General features: G+C 49.5%; 2 protein-coding genes across 8 annotated transcripts in view; one reads left to right on the top strand and one right to left on the bottom strand.

Moving 5' to 3' along the window:
* Chlsn (cholesin) overlaps positions 1-25,314 on the top strand; it is a 118,102-nt gene that overhangs the window by 21,316 nt on the left and 71,472 nt on the right. The gene's annotated exons all lie outside the window — the stretch shown is intronic.
* Gper1 (G protein-coupled estrogen receptor 1) lies at positions 17,378-22,281 on the bottom strand. The gene is made up of 2 exons (XM_005339831.5): positions 21,770-22,281; positions 17,378-19,710 (listed from the first exon to the last, which is right to left on the bottom strand). Exon 2 carries the CDS (start codon positions 19,338-19,340, stop codon positions 18,213-18,215), a length of 1,128 nt encoding a protein of 375 aa, XP_005339888.1. The 5' UTR covers positions 19,341-19,710; positions 21,770-22,281; the 3' UTR covers positions 17,378-18,212.

The following is a 25,314-nucleotide window of genomic DNA, read 5'->3' as shown; positions in this document are numbered from 1 at the left end:
AGATTTTTGCTTTTGAGAATAGAGCTGCTATAAATATTCACGATCATGTTTTAAATTCTCTGGGGCACAAGCCCAAGGCTGTAATTGCTGGATCATTTTGTACAGGCCTGTTTAATTTTTTAAAAAACTGCCAATCTCTGTTCTAGAGCAGCTGTTCTGTTTTGCATCCCCCGTCTGAACAGAGAGGAGTTTCTCTGCCCTTGCGTGTGTCTCCGTGTTTGGGTTTTAGCCATTCTCGCCATGGTGCTCACATTTGTGAGAGGACAGCTGACTGTCCAGGGAGTCAGTGGAGGCAGAATGAGGACTCTTTGCTTTTCTCGGGTTTGGTGACACATGCTATTGGCTTTATCAATTCTAGAAACTGCTGATGGCCTGGTAGGGAGGATTTTCCTGGCTTCATGTTGAGGCCTCCTGCTTTGTTCGTGGGTGGCCTGTCCACCCTGCCTGCATGTGACATCCTGCTTCTCTCTAGAAGCTTTTCAGCGGTGGCTGTCCCGTGCATAAGGCACCATTCAGAGTGTCTGGTGGAGGTGGCCCTGGGGTCTGTTAGGCCAGCTCTCCCGCATGCTTTGACTTCTGCACATGCAGGTGTACCTCTCAGTCTCTGAGATGTGTTTTCTCAGTCTGTTGGTCAGGTCTGAAGAATTGTGGAAGACCTGGAGGCCGGACAGCTTTCCTTGCTGCCATGGAAATCTGGCGGTTCTCCTTCTGGGCCAAAGAAAACAGGATCCACTTCCCTCACCCCCAGAGTCCAGCTGCGCCACGGTGATATCTGCTCTTGAACTGCTGCTGCGGTCAGCTGAGGAGACGCTTGTGAGCGTTGCTTCCTTTTGGCCAACAGAAAATAACTCAGCAAAATGTAATTTTAGAAAGTAATGGTTGTTGTTTTTCCTGAGTTATACATGATCAATGTTAAAAAAATTAGAAAATAAAAGTGTGCAGGAGAAACCAGAAAGACTGGTTCCGCCCTGAGGTAGTGCTGTGATGAACATCCTGGAGCATGTCCTTCTCAGAATTTTTACAGTGGGCATGTGAGTGCCCAGCTTCTGGCCCAGGTAGTGCAGTGGTGAGTGTCTGGAGCATGTCCTGTTCAGCACTGTTTCAGTGGACGTATGAGAGTGCTCATTAGGCACTCCCCCACCCCAGTCCAACCCCAGGCAGCATAGAGAGAGGTTTTTCTTGTTTCCCAGAGTGACAGCAGGAAAGCGATTGTTTTCATTTGGGTTTCTTTGATTACTTCCATGAGTGGACATTTTCCATATTCATATTGGTCATTTGTTTTTCTTTTGTGAGTTGCCTATAGTTTTTTATTTATTTATTTTTTTAAAAGTTCTATTGTAAAGCTCATTCCTTCCATGTTTGAAAACATCCTTTTTATGCTCAGGGATCTAGTTGTCTGGTGCGTTTCACATGTTTGTCCAGTTGAGTTACTTTTATTCATGGCTTTTGCCCTGCCCACAGCGCCCTGTGCCTGCTCCTGGTCGATGTGCAGAGACTGCCCCCTCCCAGGAGTAGCTCACTGCAGGCCTGTCCCACGCCTGGTGGAGATGCTAGGCCTATCCCTCTTTCCCTTTTGGGAGTCAGTTGGGGGACTCAGAGAATTCTTGGCTGCCTAGGAAACCACGCCTTCCCTGTGAAGGGCCACCTCTGGCTGTTAGCCTTGGATATTGAGCCCAGCAAGGCACGCAGGCAAGGGACCCTTCCTGCTGCTTTAAGGCCCATCTGTCCTTTATAAGCCACACCCTGAATACCAGAGTCCTGTTCCATCCCTTGTAGTGGGAAGTTTCTCCTTGCTGGCCAGGCAAGCGCTCACCCCTGGGCCAGGTTCCTGTCCTCCTCCTGGTGGGGACAGCTCTGGCTCACTCTTCATGGTGCTGTGGGTTCTTAAATTTCTAGGGTCTTCGAAGGTGTTGGAGCTGGAGGCACTCCTGTGTGGGAAGTCCATCCAGTGCTGCTTCTCAGCGGAAGTCCTTCACAGGCAGAGTGTTTGGCTCAGTGCTTGAGCTTTCTTTGTTTCCTAGGATTTTTGCCTGCCCCCTTGGCCTCGTGGTGGGTTCATTTCACTGTGGACAGAGGAGCTGGGAGGGATGTCGGGCACTTGCCCTGTTGTGTTGTTTTCCTGTGACTCACTTTGCCCCATCATGCTGTGGAGCCATGTGTGCTGAGGCACATTCTCAGGCACTTGGGACTTCCCTCACAGGAAGCCACAGAGGCAAGCAGCTGCCTGGAAGACAGAGGTGACTTTGCTAGCATCTCCACCAAAAGTTGGAACTCAGTGCAAATGTGCAACTTGAATGGGATCAAGAAGCCGATTTTGATTTAGAGCCTGGTCTAAGAGAGGCCAGCAGCCTCTACTTGACTCTACTAAGGCTCTGGAGATTGCAGCATGGTGACTATGGCAGTCGCTCATACCTCTCAATTCTTACACCTGGAAACCATGCTCATTCTAGGCGAGGTTGTCATAGGATTGGTCCTGAACTGGGGGTCCAGTGTGTTCTGCTGTAATGTGTAAGAGATGAGCTAGAAACATCCTTTGTGGAAACCAACAGGCCAGGCTGCAGAGCCATATGTGTAGGCTGGATTTCTGGGGATGTTTAGGCTCATGATGGCCAGCCTGCTGGGACCAGGATCACTTGGAGAGTCGCACTTCAAGAATTTTCCACTGCAGCAAAGCACAGTCCATGGCAGGAAGAGAGCAGTCATGAAAGCCCGCAGGTAAAGTGGATGACAGAATTCACAAGGGCTGCAAGTCAGAGCATCTGAGAAACTTTAAATATGTTTAAAATACTGGGAGAACTAAAGGAAAGCCCTCAATGAGCAGTGCTTAGGTAGAATTGAAAAGGACTTAAAGTGAAATCCTGAAAGTAACGTGCGGTTACAGAAACCAAGTAGAGTATAGCAGACTAGACGTGGCTAAAGAGAGCATCAGAAGTTGGAAGGCATCTGTAAGGAAGAGATAGAGATTGTGAAAGAGAAGGTAGGAGAGATGAAAATTGGAATAAAAGATGTAACATTCAATAGGACAGATTGGAGAGAATGCAAGCAGGATAGTGTCTCAAGAAAAACTTCCTTCCTGAGATGTGGGAAGTTGATGAAAGACTGTCAAAGAAAGATCCAGTTCCAGACAGAATAAATAAAACAAAGTCACACATAGACACATAGAATGAAGGAGCAGAGCATCAAAAAGAAAGAGTGAAACTTCTAAGAGCTGCCAAGAAGGAGAGGCTGACCAGCTGGGAGGGCATGTGAGGGGGCCAGCTACCCGCGGCTCAGCAGTGATGGGTCTTGTGGACCCACCTGGGCCACCATGCTCTGGGGCAGGATGCTGCTTCCAAATAAAAGGGGTGGCAGGGGCAGGGAAGGAGGCCCGCTTCCTTAGAAAGGGGATGCCCAGTGTGGGGGCGCATTGGTTTCTATGAGGCATTTCTACCAGTCATGAAAGGTGAGGTGGTGCTTATCTGACCCCCGTGGAAATGGGTGTGGTGGGAGAAAGACCATTTCAATGATGAGAGCAGTTTCCAGACCTTTCCCGGTGTCTGGAAGTTTTGAACTACGGCTGTGTTTCTCATGTTCTTTTTCTTAGTGGAAAACTGAACCAAAGTAAAAGAAGATTAAAAAAACAAAATAAAATCTCTGCTTTTTTTCCCCATGAGAATTATATAGAGCCCATTAGGGAAATACAGAAGGCCAGGAATTGAGCACCTGGCATCGGTCTTTTACCAGTGGTGAGGTGGCAGGGAGCCTCCTGCAGGGCAGCTGCTCACCTCAGCCCCCAGGGCCTGATGCAAGGACACACAGGCTTTGGCAGAAGAAAGGTCTTCCCTTTTTGCCACTCCTGGAGTCCAAGGAAGAAGCTGCCAACAAAGTGTCATATTAGTGCATTTGTGGGGAGAGCACCTCGTTTTCATCAGATTGTTTAAGAGCTTAAAGGCCCTTCCAGGGGCTCCATCCCCTTCATTCTGAGTTTTCCAAGTGCCTTCTGGTTTATGGACAGTTGCAGCGTCAGGGAGAACAGCTGAGCTGGGTGCAGCCCCCAGCTTCCCTGGGCTGGACTGAGGGAGTAGAGCTCTGCAGAGTCCCTGGTGCCTTGTGTTCAGCTCTTGGAGAACTGTCATTTTCTTTGCTCTCTGTGGATGGCACTGTGTTTCATGACCCATGAAATGCCATGTGCCTGTGAGAGACCACTGCTGGGCTCCTTCCCTTTCCTAGCAGGCTGCTGAGTTGCCGCCAGAATGATGGTAGAATAAATGAAGTTGCAGAACCAGAGTAAACTGTCCTTTTTCTGGATGGATGTACCCTATTCTCAAGGGACATGGGCCTTCTCTACTCTGTCCTTGGCTCTTTCCCCAGCTAGTCTCTTCAAAGCCCAGGGATGGAGAGTGGTTGGAGCTCCCTCCCCAGAACTGCCCAGAACCTCCCAGCTCCCTTCTGGGCAGAGCTCACATGCACAGGTGGGGGACTGGCCCGGAGTGGGCAGTGGGGTGCACTTCTCACTCAGTTCAGTTCCAACTCGGATTCGCCTCCCAGGTGGCAGGCATCTGCTTTTCCTCCGTCTGCTCTCCCGGGCACACGTGATGGTTGGCTTTCTCTTTATTATTTGCTCCCTTGGGACAGCCACCCTTCCCCGCTGGAGAAGCTGGATGAAGGGAGGGATTACTGCTAATTTGGATCCTGCATCAGTTGACCATATGGAGCTGGGGACAGAATCTTGGGTCCCTCCCAGGAGAGGAGTCCACTCTAATTCCTGTTCTCACTGTACCCATGCCTCATAAGCCTTGTCTTTCCTGCCTCATCCTAAACCTGACCACATCAGCTCCCTCGTCTTTACACAGACCGTACTTGTTCCCCCAGCCTTCTTCCGGTGTTGCTTACAGCGGCTGAGCGCCCTTCTGTGAGCCGCAGACCGTGCACTAGGAGCTGGGAATCTCACCTCCCGCCACTCTCTGCTGCACCCACACAGCCCTGGGGCGGCCCTGCCCGCTTCCCCCACACCTGCTCTCCTTCACTTCCTGCCACATTATTCTCACTGACCATCGCTCAGTCCCAACCCCTGTGTGGTTCCTGGAGCACAGTGAACACTCCAGAATAGTTCTGGACAGACTCATTTTGGGGGTTTTGTTCTGGCCCGTGGTCTGGATGGCCCCCTGCAGCAGGCACCCCTTTGAAGTAGGAATGAGGGTCTCAGCTACTCTGACTGGAGGTGGCAGTGCCAGTCACATCCAGGGATGGTGGAACACTGTTTCAAATAAAGTACACATTGCACATGCCTGGAAGTGCTTTGCTCCTCCTGTTTACTCAAAAACAACATCAAAGTAATTTTTAAAGAAAGAGTTAGAAAGGACAGCATATCCCCAGTCTGCCTCTCAATGCTCGGCTCCTTCCCCCTTTTCCTTTTATGTAGATACATCTTCCTGACACACTTAAACTCAATATGGATTCATTTTATAGGTGTTTGTTTTTAACGTCTTTCTTTTCTTGAGGTTGGGTCTCTTTGTGTTGCCCAGGCTGACCTTGAATTTGACTCAAGTGATGCTTCCATCTTTGCCTCTGGAGTAACGCAGAACGTGCAAGGCATCGTAACCTGCTTAACCTCATTTTTAATGTAATTTTTTTAAACAAACTCGCCCCCGCTTAAAAAAATACTCTTTGTAGAAATTTAAAAAACATGAATAAGCTTAGAGAAAAAAATGTTTGGTACATGTTAGCATGTTTGTAACTTTTTCTTTCGTATTTTTATAGTGTGTCTGGCCTTCAGGTTCTACACAGGGCCTTGTCACGTGTCATGCTAATGACTGGCGAACAGATTCTTGTGGTTTTACCTTTCTATATCTAAGGCTGATCCATGATTTGAATGGCCAAAGTGCCATCAGGCCACATGGGCTAACACTCTGTCCTATGATGTCCCAAAGGACTTGTGGTTTCCTGATCCTGTGGCCACTTTGGTGGCCAGGGCTGGGGTCCTCAGCCTGGGTGTTAGGAAGCCTGTCCACATCTGGCAGAATGGACCTCACCAGGGTCTCCTGACCAATATCCATTTCCATGTTCTGCTTTTCCTCTTTTTGGCTCCTTTTTATAAAATATTTTTAGACATAGATGGACACATTTATTTATCTATTTACTGATTTATGTGGTACTGAGAATTGAACCCAGTGCCTCACACATGCTAGGCAGGCGCTCTACCACTGAGCCACCACCCCAACCCATCTTTTTGGCTCTTGATGGGGCATGCCATGTAGTCATAGCCTTGAAATTGGAGATCATAGTATAAATTTGATATTTTAACTTTAGCAGTATTTTGTTCCTGGGATTCGAGAGCTCATTTGTGATATGTACATGTTCCTTCCCAAGTAATTTTGCCCTGGGAAAAAGTGCTGTGATTCTTTTTCCTTTATTATGACTGTTGAACATTTTGCTTCCATAGATTGTACATATTAATAAAATGAAAAACGCACACGGGTGAGCTTCCCGTTTTGGTCTTGTCTTTGCTGACAGACATTGTTTTCATTTCCTGGCTGCTCAGGGGAAGCCTGAGTTTGCTGGTCTTGGTGAGGTGCGCTGACGACACATTTGTTCAGGGAAGCTCACTTCATGATAGGAGTTGTATTAGCCACTGGCTGATTAGACAGTGTGCTCAAGGACATTCTTAAGTTTGGATCTAAAATACCAGAATGGATGGATTAGGCTGCATATTTGCACAATCATTTCAAAATTATTCTTGTAATGGCATGGAAAGATTTCCCAGGGTGGAGTATTCGCAGCTGGGAAAACAGTTGTCGCTTTGAAGACATTTTCCCAGGCACAGAGCTTGCATCTCCTGCTGTTAGGAGCATGGGCAGGGTCTGGATTGACTGGCTGCTCCCGGATCCTTGCACTGGGCAGGGCAGCTTCACAGTGTCTGTGGGAGCACCCTTGTACCGACTGGGAGAAGGACGGTGCTTCCCTTTGCCCCAGTGCCATCTGAATGCCATTGAGGAGATGCAGTATCAGAATATATGTGAGCCCTTGGAGGCCATCAGCTTCTCTGGCCAATGAGCTTTCTTTTGTGTGCATCAGTATTTTTTTTTTTCAAAGGTTTATTTTATTTTTATTTTTTGAGAGAGAGAAAATTTTAATATTTATTTTTTAGTTTTTGGCGGATACACATCTTTGTTTGTATGTGGTGCTGAGGATCGAACCCGGGCCGTACGCATGCCAGGCGAGTGTGCTACCGCTTGATCCACATCCCCAGCCCTGCATCAGTATTTTTAAAGGTTGGTAAATAAGGTTCGAAGCTGAGGCTTGGCCTTGGTGCTGACAGTCAGGTTTGGCCCAGTAGTGCTGTACCTGCCTCCCCAGGCCTGTTGTGGGCCTAACAGCCCTGCCCATGCTCAGGTCAGTATAGCAGTCCCCTGAGTTAGGCCCTGTGGCCCACCTAGAAGGGTGTGAGTATAATCGGCCCAAGTGTGTTCCGCCAACCTTTGGGTGCTGTATCCATAGCTGGGGCAGATGCTAGGTGGGGTTGGTCATCAGGTGACACTGATACTCAAAACATGGTGCTTTCAGTAGGGCAGAAGTTTAACTTTAAAGTTCAGGGTCAGGGCTTCCCTGCGCCATGGCTATGCAGGGGCCTGCTCCTTCCCTCGGACTGTTCTGCCACCACCTAGAGCCCATCGGAGCCCACTCTCATGCTGTTTGCAGGTGGGGGCAATCCCCTTCACTCCTGTGTCCCTCCTGTAAAGTGGGGACAGCTGCAGGCCCGTGTCAGTATCAGGCAGATCCCATGAGGCAGAGCGTGTGGGAGGCAGAACACAGCACTTGCATACGGTGGGTCCCAGGTGAAGATGTGGTCTGAATTTCTTGCCTCTTGGGTTCCGTACCAGGAAGCCAGGCTTTGTCAGCTGTCTTACCTGCAGCTGTCTAGCAACACAGTGACCTTTGGTAGTTGGAGTGGAAGTAAAGGAGTGTTTGTGATGACAGCCTGTTCACCACAGAGACCCTAGACTACAGTGTGCCGTTCCAGCCTCCACTGCACTGATGGCGCCTGATTCTTTAAATCAGTACGGTGAGTTGTGCCTTCTGTGTGTGGCTCTTTTCATAACTGCACCTGACAGAAGTCTTTAGCACAGGGATAAAGTTCCCACACGGGCCCAATGTGACCCCTTTCCTTTGCCTGCAGTTCAGTGCTGTTCTCTTCATCCTAAGTGAGGAGAGGCTGTGTGATGGTGAACTTAAGTGGGCTAGGTTCACAGAGCACCGTGCCTGTGGACTAGGAAGGAGTTCTAGAATGAGTCTCATTGGCAGCCATGGAAGCATTGTTCCGGTGGCCTGTAGTATTTATACCTTTTTGCCTGGGAAGATGTGTCATCCAGCCCCCAGAAAGGAGGTCCCAAGTTGACCAGGACAGGCCTGTGGGTGACACATGTTGGGTGTGCGTGCAGACGTCCAGTGCTCTTGGTCCTCCCGCACAGTACTCTGATTCTGCCTGGTCGTGGCTGTGCACTCTTCCGGCCTGAACGGGCTGTGTCCTGCTCTGTGAGGTCCCTGCCTCTGAAGCCCAGCACTGCTGTCCTTGAGTGCTTCTGCATCCTCGAGCTGCTTGTTGTGTCCGGATGTGGCAGCTCCTGTCCAGGTTCCCTCTGGTGACCATGTCGCCAGCATGTCTGAAGAGGGACTGTGGGTTTGTGACTAGGGAGGGAGGTTAGAGATGTTTCCATGCATCTCTAAATTGAGTTTCCCTGCAGTGCGTATTTGGTAAGAGATCTAATATGTGGCATTTTCTTTCTTCCTGTCCCTGAACACTTCCTCCAGACAAGTGCAGCCACAAGTCCCACACTGTCAGTTTATCCAGACAAGCAGTTTGAAAAGGAGCTGTGCCGAGACTTGCACAGCCTTGTGGAACTGTGTTTCTAGGAAGATAGAACTGTGTTCAAGATGGCAAACCAGGGAAATTGCCTTCCCTGGCACAGGGCCGAGCGGGCCAGGCACAGGGCACCTCCTCCTGCTAGGAGCCTCGTAGCCGGCACAGCTTGCCCTGTAATGGTCTGCAGGGGGCGGCAGGTGGTCTCCTTGGGATAAACTAGTTGTAGAAAACTCAGTCTTGATTTGCTTTTACAGCTATGAGTTACCCATTACAGGTAGATTAAACTTAAAGGGTTTTAAGGGAAGATTATTTACCTTGGAGTGGAGGGTGAGGGGGAAGCCCACGACATTTGGGGGGCTAAGCTGCCTTGGAGGGATGTTGGTAGGAAGTCTCAGTCCCTGGGTGCCACTGTGGTAGAGGCTTCCTAGGGGACTGTGGGGGGGGCTGTAGAGTATGAGTAACACGAGAGGAGGAACCGGCCACAGGGCCAGCCACACTCTCTAAGTTGCTGAGGGCTCCTGATATCCCTAGGCATGGGCTGGTGTGGAGTTAAGGGAGGTCACCAGGAGCCTGGTCTCTTCCCCTTTTCCTTTGTTGGCAAATGACTTTTGCTGTTCACTGGTTTACACATGCCTCTCTTTCCTCAGTCAAGTTCACCTGCTTCAGGGAGGTTTTCTTCTCCAGATGGCTCTGACTTAGCAGTTGTGATTCAGCAGGGCTTTATTTATGCTGCAGACGGGTATGATATAACATAGGCTTTCCTTCTCCCCCTACTTTACTGTAAAATGCACAAATAGAAGAGTGTGTACGTGTACCACTTCCACGAAGTGCCCCCCAGGCTGAGACGGGAGGCTGTGCTGTCTCTTCCCGGCCATGTCCTTGCTTTCCCCAGGGTTTATTTCCAATGCGTGCATCCCAGAAATACATTTGGCTTTGCTTGTATTTGAGCTTTATGTGGATGGAGATGTTTTGTTTTGTTTTTTTGGTACCAGAAATTGAACTCAGGGGCACATGACCACTGAGCCACATCCCCAGCTCTATTTTGTATTTTATTTAGAGACAGGGTCTCACTAAATTGCTTAGCATCTTGCTTTTGCTGAGGCTGGCTTTGAACTCGTGATCCTTCCTGCCTCAGCCTCCCTAGCTGCTGGGATTACAGGTGTGTGCCACCCTGCCTGGCAATGTAGATGTATTATGCATTTTTTTCTTTTGTATTTTACTGCTTTGGCTACATTTTGTATTAGGCATGCTGTTGTGTCTAGCTCTGAATTGTTCATTTTTATTGGTATGTGAGTATACCATAGTTTATCTGTTTTTCTATTCATCTGAATATTTTTAATCTTTGGTAGTTATAAGCAATGTTGCGAAGAATGATCATGTATATCCTATCAGACAGGTATATGGACTCCTCTCAGGGACATACCTAGGGTGGGATCATAGTGTTAGGGCTGTGAATCTTTATCTCTACTACATAAAACAACTGAGTTATCTAACGCAGAATATAATGGCTAGAAGAACAAATGCGTAGATGGAAATCCGGATGTGTCTCAGCCAGGCCTTTCAACTCACAAAGGAAGTCAAGGGTTGTCCAGGGCTGAGCTGGTTGGAGCGCTCAACTGGGGTTGGTCTGCTTTCAGCCTCTTTATGGGTACTGGTAGGATCTGATTCCTATAAGGTTATTATACTGAGGGCTGCAGGTCCTTGCTGGCCCTTGACCAGGGTTGCCCTCAGTTCTTCCACATGGACCTCTCCTTGGGGAGCTCCCAGTTGGCAACTGACTTCATCAGAGGGGGAGAGGGGAGAATGCAAAGATAAAAGTCCCAATCTCATAAGTGATGTCCTATCCCCCTTGCCGAATTGTTTTCTAGTGGCATTTTGCCTGGGGCGGGGATAGAGGCAGGTCATTGGGAGCCTCACTGAAGCAGTCAGCACACATCCCTGTGTTCCCTGAAGCTGGTCATGCCAGTTAACACCTCAGCAGCAACAGATGAAAGTGCATGCCTTGCTGTTGCCTTGGCAACATGGGATGGCCAGGCTTTTATAATCTTATGCATGCGAGTAGCAGTCATCATGGGCGGGTTGGTGCGACTGTGTGTGTGAGCGTATGTGCCTGTACATATCTCTGAATGTGCATGTTGTGTGCACACCTGTCTGCATTTGTGCTTGTCTCTGTGGGCATGTGTGCATGCGTTTTTCTGTGTGTGTGTGTGTGTGTGCGCCTTTGTGTGTCTGGGTGCATGCATGTGTGTGTACATGTATGCTGACTGAGAAAAGTTGATAGGGCCTAGTGTCATCTGTATCTGAGCTGGTGTTCCTGCGAATGCAGTGTGTTCTGGGCGCCACAGTGAGGGTGCTGTTGTAAGCACATACTCCGGGTCCCTAGATACTCCCCTCCACTGTCCAGCTTGCTTCTGGAGGTTGTCCTGTGTTCCAGAGGTCCTTTCAGGTTGACATGCCTTTAAGATGTTGATCAGTGTGTGTTGCCCACCCAGTAGGTGATAGCTGGCCTGCCCAGCCAGAGGCTAGTCTGTGGAACTCTCTGGAAGGTGTCTGGCCTTGGGGGTTTGTTTTAGCCAGTGCAGCTTGAGCTCCTGAGGGTAGCTCAGGAGGAGGAGGAGAAGCGGGCTATGTTGGTTCTCCTCATTCCTGGAAAATGACTGCTTTTGAGTCAACAAAGAAGGACACTGTGTTCATTCCCAAGAATGTCCCATGTGAATGAGGTCCACCTCCTTCTTTTGCTGTCACTTCCCTGAGGTGATGTGATGCCCCCTGGGGATATGGCCCTTACCTCTGCTTGGTTAATGCTATGAGGAGGTGTGTGGCCCAGAAGACCAGCTGTGGCTGCCATGTATCCATTGAGCAGGTGCTTGCCGAAGGCCCCAGTGCAGGTTGTGTTGGGGATTTCACAGGAGCTTGCACTCTCCTTCCTCAGGGCGCTGAGGTTGCAGTGGGGAAGGCAGATGCTCAGGTGGGAATCGGCGCAGGAGGCTGGAGGTAGCCAGAATGTTAGGCAACATCCTGCAGGGGAGGAGGAAGGAACAGCAACTTTGCTATGAAGCCACCCACTCGATTGTATTTTCTCCCTGGAGAGGCTGCGTATCAGCCTGTGTGCTCAGCAGAGCCAGCCGCTGGGCCTGGAGCTGGGCCTGGAGCTCCAGGACCCAACAGCTGATTTTTTGCGATAAGTTTTGGATTAACTCCACCCCAGTATAAAGGCTTAGAAACACAGGCAGGCTTGGTGCACTTTTGTGTTCTGTGTCCCTTTGACTCTTAAAACCCTTATTGGCAGATGGGACCCCACCCACTTAAGCAGGGCAGCAGTCAGATGAGCTCAACACTGACGTCTTCCTACACACAGCCTGGGTGCACGAGGAAGGCGAGGCTGTGGTTGTGAGCAGACATATGCGCCTGTTTGAGTGTCAGCTCCGGACTATCCTGGGTACCCTGGTAGACTGCTCAGCTTGTGCTGCTCAGAAGTGGTACCATGGCTGGCTGGGCAGCCCTCGAGCAGCCTTGGTGGCCATCCCTCAGCTGTGGAGGGGCCTGCCTAGAACCCACTGGGCCTGGGGCCCATCCAGCTGTGCTGGGACCTTTGCCCTCACTTCTGTGTGCTACCTAGCCTTCTGCCCAGAGCTCATTCCTGGAGGACTTGCTGATTGATTGTAGGCTGGCAGCTTTCCTTTTAGGGGCCATGGTCTTTGCCTATGAGGGAGACGAACTTGGAAAACATATTTTTCTGTGACAACTCCAAGTAGAACCCAGGAGTCTGAGGACACTGTGGAGAGTGAGCGTCCTGGGACATAATGGCTGTTCTTGATGACCCTCTCCCTCCCTCTCTCTCCCCTCCCTTAGTTCCCCTGCAAGGCGGACTCGCTGGCTCCCCCACCCTCCCAATAGTCCGGAAGGCAAAGCGCATTAAATCTGTAACAGGCGGAACTTCCCCAAGCCTCTGTTGATCATTTGCAGGAAGATGGAGCCGGAAACCCCCAAGGTCCCAGTTTCTTCTGTGATCTGACCAGGGAGTAAGCACTTGTGTGTGTCCATGTGTCTGTTCGCCTTGGGTCTTTACTGTTCCCAGGGATGCTGGTCACAACTGTGATCTACAGGGTGGCAGTGCTAAAATCTAAAGCCTTGTTTTTAGATTTCTGAGCACATCACTGGTGAAAGTGTCTAAGTAATTGAAATGATATTGTTGACTCCTTTCTGTCCTTGGTCACTCCTGAAGTGTGCACCTACGGAGGCTGCGGGGCCAGTCTGTGCAGGTCCCCTAGGACAGTGCCCAGCAGGAGGGAGAACTGTGCATAGCCATTGTCTGAGATTCTGGAGAATGATTAACTACATTACATTCAGCTTTAAATTTTACCAAAGTTCTTTTTCTCTATTTTTAATTATCAAAATAGACCCCAGCTTGCCACTGTGGAAAAGAACATAAAGCTTGAATCACTAGCAGTAAGTGAGGAGAGAAAACTAGGAGTTTTACAGTAAATGCTAGCAGGCAGCTCCTGGGACTCCAGAGGGGTGCTGGGCATCTCCCTGTGTGGGGTATGAATGAGAATGAGAATGAGAAGCAATTAGGGAACATTGACTTTTGGGACATACCTTCACACCATGAACTCACCCTCTAAAGGGTCACAGCTAAAATGGACATCCACCTCCACAGCCGTGTTGGAGCACCTTCTCCGTCCTCAAGGGCAGCTCTGGGCTCCCTTGCAATCTCCTTTCCCCTCTGTGGCCCTGGCAGCCCCTTCCTGCCCCTGGATTTGCCCACTCTGGATACTTCGTATAAGAGGAATTACACAAATGTGGGCTTCTGTGTCTGGCTTCTTTCGCAGTAGGTTTTCTAGGTTTGCCCGCATTATTTTGTCCCCTGACCCCGTGATATCCCCAGAATGCTTTCCCCTCCTTGTGGTGGATCATCTCATCTAGAGTCTTCATCGAGTGTAATTGTCCCCTCTCTCTTCTCCTGACTTTAGAAGAATTGTTCACGCTTATCTCTTTTTTTAATATTTATTTTTTGTTGGACACCATACCTTTATTCCATTCATTTTTTTTATGTGGCGCTGAGGATTGAACCCAGGGGCCCACCCATGCCAGGTGAGCGTTCTACCGCAGAGCCACAGTCCCAGCCCCTCCAAGCTTATCTCTTATGACATTTTCATTTTTTGTGAATTGGCTTCTTTTCATCATTTTGGGTTTTTCTAGTATTTACTCCTGATTAGACTCAGTATGTACCCTTAGATTAGGACATTAGAGACATTTTGTCCTTCTCAGGGTGTCCCAGCTGGGCTTTTTCCTCTTGGTGATGTTCATGTTACCACTCCGTGAAGGGCTGTCCCATCTCTGCTGTGTAGTGACTTTCCCTTGCTTTAATGAGCAGTCTGTGGGAGCTCTGCAAATACCCCACTGCTCCTGGAGTGCCTCCTTTGGGGGTTCTTGGCCTGTTCCAGTCTCACAGTAAAAGCTGCAAAGGGAGGAGTCCGTCCCCCGGCCCCTCCTCTGCCCCTACCCCCCAGCAGTCCCTCCTCAATTATAGGCCATTTTTTTTCTATAACCAAAAATTCCCACATTTTTCACAAACTCTATTTATTATTATCTTTTTATATGTTGCTTATTTAAATTATGTTTGTTTGCCTGTTTATTATTAGAATGGGCTCAGGATTCTTTTTAGTAGTTTCTAATTATTATTAACTTTTTTGGGGGGTACTGGAGATTGAACCTAGGGATGCTTCACCACTGAGCCACAGCCACAACCCTTTTTTATATTTTTTTTAGAGACAAGGACTTGCTGAGTTTCTTAGGGCCTTGCTAAGTTGCTGAGGCTGGCTTTGAACTCATAACCCTTCTGTCTTAGCCTCCCAAGTCGCTGGGATTACAGGCATGCACCACTGTGCTCAACTTTTATTAAGTCTTCTTAATCCTCCTAGCTCAGATTTTTCCGGATTTGGCCAGTGGGAATCCTTTGGGCCATCTCCTATGTCCTCTGGTTATGATTTTTACATTCTCGCACCTGGAGAGTCTCACAAATGGAGATCCACCTGCTTTGCTGCATTCCCATGGGGTTCTTGAGTCCCCCTCTGCTTCCTGTGTGCTTCTGCCTCCCTTGTCCTGCGAGAACTCTGTCTTCAGGAGCATCAGCACATTTCCCCTTGTGCTCACTCACAAAGCAGCTCCACGCTGTGTGCCACGATGCAGAGAAGAGCCTATTGAGAGGCTCCCTCAGCCCTCCTCCCCACCCTTCCTCCAGGACTGAAGGTGTGCCAGGGAGGTGTAATAGATGGCATGCCACCATTTCTCACCAGGCCTGGGAGCTGGGAAGGACAAGGTCATGGTCAAGAGTTAATTGTTGCACACAAAGAAAGTGATGGACTCCTGGTCAGTGCTCATCAGGTGTTTTCCACGTGCTTATAGCTGTGGACTCTCCAGCCCGTCCCAGGGTTTAAACTACATTATTGTGCGGGAGAGTTGGGTTACCAGGAAGCAACAAAGCGATTAAAACGCCTTGATTTTATCTTGTGGTGTTCCTGCCCCAAATAATCAAGTTAGCCTCAGCTCTCAGACAGATGACTTGAGAAGGGCTGGGCGGGGTGTGCAGAACCCTGCGGGGCTTCTGACCTCTCCTCTGCCCATCACACAGACGCAGAGGAGACTTCAGGGGCACCAGGCCCAGCCTCTGGCTCTGGAGGGTCCCATTTCATTAGGGAAGCCCTCTGCCTTGTGCTCACCCTTGTAGCTATCCATCCCACTGACTCTCAGCAGTTCTGCCAGTTTCTCAGCTGGGGAAGTGTGCTTCGAGTGTTGGCACAGGAGCTGCGCTATAGCCTCATGTGGCCCTTGCCCATAGCAGACCTGCTTGAGGAGACCTGGTCATCAGGAGTCTATTTAGAGTCCCCCCGGGAGCTCTCCCTCCTGCCTTCCCTGAACTTGCTGGAGATGAAGCTGCAAAGGAGAGGGCTCAGCCTTAGGTGACGCCAGGGTGCCCAGGGCTCTCCGGCTCTGCACTTGCCACACTGAGTACTTTTGCTTTTAGCATCAGGGTTGCCGCTTGCTGCAGAGAAAGGATCATGGCTTTGGAGAGACTGAGGTTCGGTTCCTGGCTGCACCATTTCCTGTCTAAGGATTTGAGGGTCATAGATTCTCACTCTTATTCCTTGAGTCTTCCCACCCCACCCATCAGAGCTAAGAGTGAGTGTTGGGTCTCTGTGACTGTGTTTGGGGCTTCTGTGCACCAATTTTCAAGCTGGGATAAGGGGTGAATGGCTGTGGTGCCTTGCTCAGTGGTAGGCACCAGCGCTGTCTCCTTCTTGTAGTCTGGATTGGGTTTGGATTGTTACCAACACTGAGTAGAGCTGGGGAACTCAGATCACACACTCGCCTTATAAAAGCAACATCCTGTCAAGAGTTTGCAGTGCTGGTTCTTAGGCACCACTGTTAGTGGTGCCCTGTGTGCCCTGGAGGAGCGCCATGTGGGCTCAAAACATGGGGTATGAAAACGTCTCGGGACCTTGTTCCTCTAGCACAGGGACCTCACTTGTGGTGTTTGCACCCTCTGCAGGTGCCAGCTCAAGGGACGGCTTGGCCTCCTGTAGAGGTTGTCTGCCTATTGCTAGACCCCTTGATTTGTGGGGACAGTCCTGGAAGAGGTCTGCTGTGTCCTGCTCATGTGGGATTTGGAGTGCTGGAGATGCCACTGTTTGGGGTCTCAGTCTGGGACAAATAGTCTCCTCTTTGGAGGAGTGTTGCTTCCTGGTGACGAGCACAGAGAATCTAGGCCCTGCAGGCTGTTGGAGCCAGGCCTGCCGCACCCATCCATGCACAGATTGTGTCCCACAGTGTGCCAAGGGGAGTTCTCTTGGGTGCTCTGTGTGATTTTTTTTTTTTTTTAACTGGGTCACCTTTTACCTTAAATATATGTTATCAGAAATAAAAAGTAGTACCATAGTTTAAATGGTACTGACATGCAAATTATTGAGACAAAGTGGTCTTTTTCTTTGTTAACCATATTACCTTGTGTTCTTTGGGAGGCCTGAGCTCCTGAGGGGCCTCTGGATGTGGGCAGAGAATGGAGGAGAACCTGGCACAGCTTTATCTGGTGACAGAACAGGACAGGGAGTCCTCCCAGTTGGCCCCTCGAGTGCTCTGAATGCCTGCCAACCCGGGGTGCATCTCACAGCCGAGAGCCTTCTCGACACTGGACAAGTCTGCTTATGCAGATGCCTAGACAAGGCTGAGCTCTGCCTTCTGTGTTGGTAATAAGATGCACTTGGTGCCTGGAGACGATGCAGCGTGCATGTCAGACTGCAGCATCTGGACATCCCGAGAAGGCCAGGAGGTGTCCAGCTGGCAGGGTCTGGACGTTGGCCTTACGGGAGAGCTCTTCAGGTGGGACCTGAGTTTGCAAAACCGTGGGCTGTGGCTCTTTCTGAGAGCCCCCTCCCCCAGCCCTGTCTCACACTACTTTGAGAACTGCTTAGAGCATTTCAGAGAATCAACGCATAATATTTTATTGACATACACTGAACATTATCAGCAATAGTTAGATTTGTTTTTAAATATATTTTATTGGGAACTGCTAAAGTTGCCATCATCTTTGTTCTCACTATTATTTTGTAGAGACAGATTTTTCAACCATACACGCCAGAGTATTTCTCCGTGTATCCCATTAACTGCACGCAGTTCTCGTGGTCTCATCCCACATTCACATAATTGCAAGTCTGTTGTAAACAAATGCATGTCTAAACACATCTCCGAGCAGGTATTTCATTAAATGAGACCCTTTCTAGCTCCATGCAGGTCTCTCGGGTGTTAGGAGCGGGAGCCGGGGGCAGGCATGAGTGCAGCATTCCTAGAGATGAAGGATGCTCAGGTGTGTACAGGACACTTTTTTCTTTTCCCCTTTGACTCAGGGTGGACTAGTTTGCATGTGCACAGTGAGTTGCATATCTCAGACATCAGATCCAGTTTAGGTCTGTTGAGCAGATTCTGTCTCCAGACTTCCTTTTCCCCCTGGGTTTCAGGTGTGCTGTGGATTTATCTGTAACTAAGATGCTTCACCCAGAAGGCCTCCCGCCTTTTGGCTTTTGGTCAATGGCAGAATCACTTTCCACTGGGGAAATAGTACAGTAGAGAGAGCTGAGTGATAAGCTGGTTCTGGTGTCCTTGGAGGTCAGGGTCACATGACCTATGGTCGTGAGCACTGGGATGGGTGCAAGTCTGTGAGCAGGATGAAATCAGGAAGGGCTGGAGCGAGGTTCCCCAGCAACCCAGACGGGGCGACCCTCGTGAGGCACTGACCTGTGCCTCCGGCCCACCTTGCCCTGGGTGTGTACAGTCCTTGTGACTAGTGCCACAGCTGGGTCCCTGCCGGGGAGGCCTGTCACACAGCACTGCTGAACTTGACATCCGACTGCTCAGTGCTGTCCGGAATGACTGCCTTCAAGGCGGCGTGGCAGAAGCGGTTCAGAGCTGGCAGGTTTGTCTTCTGCTCCACGTACAGCCTCAGTTTGTCCCTGAAGGTCTCCCCGAGGAAACTGTAGATGAGGGGGTTCAGACAGCTGTTGGAGAAAGCTGCGAGGTTGACAATGTGGCCGGTCAGGGGGTAGGCATGGCGGAAGGACTGTTTGCAGGGAGCAGCCCCCGGCTGGGTGCGCTGCAGGAGGTGGACGCTGATGAAGACGTTTTCCGGCAGCCAGCAGATGAAGAAGACCAGGACCACGGCGAAGATCATGCGGAGCGCTTTCTGCCTCCGGGGGCGCAGGCCTCGGTGCTTGTGGGCTTTGATAAGGACACGGACGATGAGGGAGTAGCAGAGCCCGATGATGGCGAAGGGAATGATGAACCCCAGGGTGACCTCCAGCCACTGCACCTCCCTGACGTCCGCAAAGCAGAAGCAGACCTCCTCCGTGTGCTGCAGGTGGACTGCCGTGAAGGGCACCAGGGTGGCCGAGACGGAGGCCATCCAGATGAGACCGCAGCTCAGCCTGGCATGGTGCTTCGTTCGGAAGAGACTGGAGCGCATGGCTTTTGCCAGTGCGATGTACCTGTCAAAGCTCATCCAGGTGAGGAAGAAGACACTGCTGTACATGTTGATCTGCAGGAAGAGAGACATGAAGGTGCAGAGCACGGCAATGTCATAGTACTGCTCGTCCAGGTTGAATACCTCGATCAGAGAGTCGGCCACCAGGATGAGGTCTGCAGCCGCCAGGTTGATGAAGTACAGGTCGGGGATCGTCATCTTCTCACGGAAACTGATGTTCACCACCAGGATCAGAATGTTCCCCACAAAACCAATGGGAAACAGGAAGATGGTGTAAAGACAGGAGAGAAAGAGGCCAATGACATACTGCTGGTGCTCAGAGAGGTCCCCCGTCTGGTTCACCAGGGCAGTGCCTTGTAGCGGAAGAGACAGGTTGAGTTCTGGGGAGGTGCTGTTGGAGTCTGCCAGCTGTGTGGTACGTGGGTAAATCTCCATGCCAAAAGTGTGGGCTGGAGAGGTCACATCCATGTTGCCACTGTGCTGTCTTCAGCATTTGCCAGAAGGGTCACAGAAATCAGTTTGCAGCGGTGGCTCCATCTTTAGAGAGAGAGATGATTCTCTCTGCAGAGAGATGGACATTTGGGTTTGACAGCTGTAGAAAGTTGAATGCACAGGTGCAGTTGGTCTGCAGCAGAAGCCGGCTCGTGGCTAGTGGGGCGCTTGGCACTCTGGTCGGCGGAGCTGGCTCATGGCTGGAAGACGCTGTACACACTTACCATCTGGACACCAAGGAGAGGCATACAGGACAGGACAGAGCTGAGGTGTCGTAGGTCACAGAGCAGTAGAGAGAGGCCAGAACTCTAGGTTTCGTTGTCTTGGGGAGATGGTTGTCCCTGAGCTGAAGGAGAAGAAATAAATGTGGAAAACGTCCTGTCTCTTCCCCAGGGGTTCCCATGCTTGCCTGGTTTAAATTGGAGACGGGCCATGAGTCATCCCCAGATGCAGTGAGTGGGTCACAGGCAGATAGCAGGCTCATGAAGTAGTGTGGGTACTGAGTATGGGAATCTTAGGAAAACTACCATTTGTTGGGACAGGAAATAAAATTCATTTCAGCAGCTGTTGGAAGGAGAAATAACATGGGAAGGGAAAAACCCAGCTTTTTTTTTTCTTTTTCTTTTTTCCCTCTGAAAGGTAATGGACCCAGAAAACCTAGTGGAATCTGAGCAAAGTCTTTTCTCTTGCAATAAAATAGGCAAAAGAAATCCAGCTTTTTTTTTTTTTTTTTTTGTAATGCTACTACTAACTTGAGTGCCAGAAATGAAACTATTTTCTGTAATATAGAATGAAAGAGAATAAGGAATAAAAATGGTCATTGTTTAAGAAATAATGTTAGCTGGGTGTAGTCCCAGCTACTCAGACTGAGGAAGGAGAATCGCTTGAGCCCAGGAGTTTGAGGCCAGACTGTGACACAGGACACCCTGTCCCCAGGGAGGGAGGGAGGGAAGGAGGAAGGATGAAAATGTTATTCAGTTATTTGTAAAATGTTATTTAACCAATTATGTAAAGCCCAGTTTATTTTTGTAATGCTGTTTTAGCATAGAAACTGGGTAAAGACGGGGACGTGGAGGTGCCACAGGGTTTCCTGTGGCTTACTTGACTCCTGTGCCCCTGAAGTTCTCTGGAGCAACCAGGGTTTTCAGCTGGCACATTGGCAACGTCTGGAGACGCCTGGAAATGTGGAGGTGTCCCAGCTGGGGCGGGGGAGCATCTAGCTGTTGGAGGCCAGGGATGCTGCTGAGCATCCAACAGTGCACAGGACAGCCCCCTCCCCAGCAAAAGATTTCCGGCCTGAGCGTCAGTGTCTGAGGGCGAGAAGCCTGGAGTCAACTGACCTGCCTCAGGAAGATGGTTTGGGTTGTTTTTCTTTTGGAGTTTTGTTTCATTCTTTGAGGTCATTGGGCATCATTTTGAAGTGTTGCAAGACCAGACTAGAGATTTACTGACCTATCTTGTGAAAATACTGCTAAGAAAAAAGGAAAATAAGGAAGAACAGATCTCTGCCTTGGCGCAGATATGAATCTGAGGGTGTTCAATAACCGTTGCCGAGCGGGGGTTGATGGATTGCTTGTATTGGTTATTTTACATTCTTTATTCATCTTTAATAAGTAGTACCAATTTGAGCAGTGTAAATGTCACTGTTCTGAGATTCCATCTGTAATATTGAAAGCCTCTGGATTTAATTTCTTTTTAAAAACTGCCCAGGGCACTAGTTCTGTTCTTTGAATGTGGAAATTCTGGCAGGTATCAGACTGCAGTTGGAGAGGGCAGTTTAAAGGTGAGCAGAACCTTGACATAGATGCCTTCTCTTCCCTACACTATTGAGTAAACTCTAGGGAACAGGTTAAAGTAAGCCCTTTGTTTCTTTTCCATGTAAATGGAGTCTTTCATCCTTGACCAACGCTGCTATTATATAATGGTCTACAGAGAAGATACAGGAATTTGCTATGAAATTTACAGCATCCTTATTAAAGTTGGCTATGAACTGAAAATCTAAAAGTGGGTACTAAATAGTTCTGTATCGTTTTGTTTCAAGTTTTTCCTGCTTGTCCAGATCTGGGAAAACGACACTACACTTCTTCAGCTCTGTTACCCTTATCTTTACATGGGGGCATCGGCCCACCATGACTTTCTGAGTTGACAGTAGTGACCATAGTACCAAGTTACCAGGAGAGCCTCGAAACAAGGCACATCTGGCTTGGACCCCGGGCTCGCTGCGTATGGTCACGCCCAGGTGTCTCCTCTGGAGGGTGGAAGCTGGTGCTACTCCTTGGAAGGTACAGTGGTATGGACATGCCTCCTGCTGTCCCCTCACAGGACTGTGACCTCGTTTGACCCTAGCAGCTAGTGTGCAGTACCACCCAGACCCCAAAACCCACAGGCGGGGGTGCAAGTCTTACCTGAGCTGCTTGGGTTCTCTTGCATCCCTCGGGGGTTTGCTGGAGGCACACTTGGTACTTGCCTGCAGTAGTGGGATCCTGGACTTGCAAGGAATCAGTGGGAGAGAAAAAGAGAAGACCCCTCCAGGGAGGCCTGGCGGGAAGGTTCCCCAGGAAGCTCTTGAACCAGCTCCTGTGGCTGTCTGAGGCGCAGTCTGGTCCCCTTGGCACTGGGCCGGCTTTATAGGCTTCCCAGGGCTGCTCACTGGGCTCTGGCCGCTCCCTTGAAGGCCAGCATTAACCCTTTTTTTGCTGGCCTTTTTCCCCCACACTCTAACAATGAACACAGCCCCACTAAGCATGGTTTTATGGAAGTTTCCAGTGTGACTGGTTTTCTTCACCCAGTGACACCTTTTTTTCTTTCTCTCTCTTTTTTTTTTAGTTTGAAGGGATTATAATAGATATTATGATCATTTGTTGAAACAAGCAACAGTATTCTTTCTTCTTTTAGCAGCTTACTGGCTTTAAAACTAAACACTGAATTTCAAAAGTTAACATAGTAATAAGCATGTGAATAATACATAGAGAATTTATGACTTCACCAAGACATTTGTGGGAAGAAATTTAAACACAAGAAGTAGCAGGTATTTGGTAAGAAATCGGTAAAACAGGTGGCTTTCTGCTCTAATCATTGACCACCCTTCTCTCCTCTGCTGCTTGGGAGCCGTCTGGGGCATGGATGCCTGATCAGGTCTTCCCTACCATCACTCCCGCTCCCAAAGTCCTAGTGACCGAATGGCTGTGTATCTGGCTGCCATCTCTGACTTCCCACCTCCTATTGTTGGAGTTTGTCCTCAATTTTGGAGGAAGATTGGCCATGCAGCTCCAGAGCAGAGACCAGTACCAGGCACTGTCCAAGGCTCTTGGGTACCACAGGCCTGAGCTGCCCTGGCTCATAAATTACATTTTAGGTGATCTTATTTATGCTTCCTTCTTAGTGTCTTTTTATCTTTTGATTTTTTTTGGAGCTGTGAACTTGAACACTGAGTGACCTTTTATGCACTGAACAACAAGGTGGCTGTGGTTGAGGGTAAGTGGGAGCCAGCGCATCCTCCTCCCTCAGTGCTGCCACAGGCTTGGAGAGGCAGGCACCCTTGCAGGTGGGACCCTGACAGTGCCATGCACCTCCGTGAATGTGGGCCCGGCCACTTGCTGCCCCGTGAGCTTTCTCTTCTCTATAGAGCCTGTTGAAAATGCACTTCAAGGTGTTCCGTATGATGCTGACTTAAAATCTTACAGATATCTTGGGAAATGTATGCATATTTTAAAACAGAGGACCGTCTTAAAATTTTTGTGGAAAAATACTAATCCTCTGGTGAAGAACTGTAGAAATTCGGACTCTTAATATGTTAACTTTTAAAAATTTGAATGGCATGATAAAATAAAGAGCTGATTGGCTCTCCATCTTTTGACCAGCTGCAAAGTCAAGATGATTTCAACATTAAGAATGCCCACGACACCATTTTGAAAGAAACAAGTCATGAGAAAGTGCAGCTTCCTCTTGAATTAAATAAATAAAATAAAACCTAAACCTCGAAATAGCCGAGGCATGCCACTTAAAAATAGCCACTCCCTGCTCTTGCAAACCCATGGCTCAGGGCTCAGGGCTTGGCCACTTGCTGGAGTTGTAAGAGGCTTCTGGCTCCTTGTAGTCCTGAGGCTGCCACTTTGCAAGTCCTGGTGGGTTTGCTGCAGGTGGTCAAGGGCCTGACTCTGAGCTCATGCTTGAGGTGGAGAATGGGCAGCTGAATTGTGACGTAGCCATCTTGCTTGAAGCCCAGCCTCTCCATTAAAGTACAGGCACAGTCACCCAACTAACTAGTTCAGGGACAGGGCCCAGAGGGCAGGCATTTCAGTCCCAGGGCTCCTACTTGACATTTGCATGGAGAGGGGTGGGTGGGAGCTGTGGAAGTTTCTGGAAAGTCTGAAGAGCTGCTGTCATTTTTAAGTCTGACATTAGATGAGGCTTCCTGGTGCTGTCTGCACATGGTGCTCTGCGTGTGCTGTCTAGGGAGCCCTCCTTTGTATCTGGGGCTGGCTCTGGCCTCCATTTACTGATGGATAGAGCTCAGAGAAGCAGTGTGAGTGGCCTCGCAGGGAGGACAGGCCAGTGTGCCATGTCCGCCTCCTTCTTGCCTTGTGGAGTTGACGTTCTTGTGGGTTTTTCAGTTTCTGTTCATCTGGGATAGGATAGTGTGAATGGAGGGAACTTAACAGGGAATCCAATAAGGTCAGATGGCATCTAGTTAAATTTGGGAGCAGCTAATACTGGCTAATGCATAGAGAACAAACGCCAGTCAAATAAGATAGTTTCTCACTTCAGAAGCCCTCATAGGAGCCTGGACAGGGAGCAGGTGTGGAATAGTCTGGACACTTCGTGGTAACCAGGGTCCTGCTCCTTCCTATGACAATGGATATCCCTTGGGCAAGACTTAGTGGCACAGTCCGAGCAAGCCCACGTTCAGCGTTGCCGGCCCCCCACTCTTGGTTCTCCTCTCTGGCAGTGCTTGGGCCTTTGTGGTGCTAGGCTGCTGGGTGACCTAAGCCTCAGGGGTCATTCATAAGGTGGGGGCGTGTGGGGTTATTTATGGAGCTGAGTGCCTCTCCAAAACACCCTCAGCAGTTATTCATCTCCCAGCCCTCCCAGCCTTCCCAGCCGCTATCTTTCAGAGACAGTGACCTCATTAGGAACCCAGGTGTGCCCCAGGCACAGTGGCCATGCCTGTGAGAGGCTGAGATGGGGGGATCACAAATTTAAGACGTGCCTAGGAAACTTACACCCTGTCTCTAAATAAAATAAAAAAGGGCTGGGGATGTAGTTTAGCAGCAGAGTGCCCCTAGGTTCAGTCTCCAGTCCTGTAAAACACACAAACAGAACCCCAGGTGTGGGGAGTCATTTGACTGAGATGAATCCTCCCAAGATTGCTTTGCTATTCTTTTTGTTCTGTTGTGCAGTGCGGGGACACAGCCCAGGGCCCCCTGCATGTTCGGCAAGCTTTCTACCACTGAATTATGTCCTCAGAGCTTTTGATTATATTTTAAGACAGGATCTCCCTAAATGGACCAGGTTGGCCTTGAATTTGCAATCCTCCTGCTTCATCCTCCTGAATTGCTGGGATTACAGGCCTTTGCCACCGAGCCTGGCTCAGCTTTTCTACTTTGAGCACTAACTGGGGAGATAGCACCTTATTCAGAAAGGTCTGTGGGTTTGCTTGCTTGAATCTGTTTCCTGCTGAGACATCAAGCCACTTGAATGAGGAATTTTAATCCATGCTGGAAAACAGCACAGAGCTCAGAGAAATTCACCCCAGGGTGTTTCCATTCCTGCTAGGTAGATACCTCATGAAGAATATCCCTGCATTTTCTCTAAGGACCCAAACAGGGGCAGCAGCAGGAAGACCCTTGCAGGGTACTGATGACTCTTCCCACCTCAGGGGGACACAAGTACTTCTGAAGTTTAATACTCATGACATTCGGAAGCAGTGAACCAGTGCTAGTGGCCCCCA

This window comes from Ictidomys tridecemlineatus, chromosome 10 (assembly GCF_052094955.1).
Source record: "Ictidomys tridecemlineatus isolate mIctTri1 chromosome 10, mIctTri1.hap1, whole genome shotgun sequence".
In the NCBI taxonomy this organism is placed as follows: Eukaryota; Metazoa; Chordata; class Mammalia; order Rodentia; family Sciuridae; genus Ictidomys; species Ictidomys tridecemlineatus.
The sequence above is the reverse complement of the archived record's forward strand: the minus strand, read 5'-3'. Positions and strand labels throughout refer to the sequence as shown.

Excerpts from the sequence above, each read along its gene's own strand:
- Gper1 (XM_005339831.5), bottom strand. The coding sequence starts at position 19,340 with ATGGATGTGACCTCTCCAGCCCACACTTTTGGCATGGAGATTTACCCA.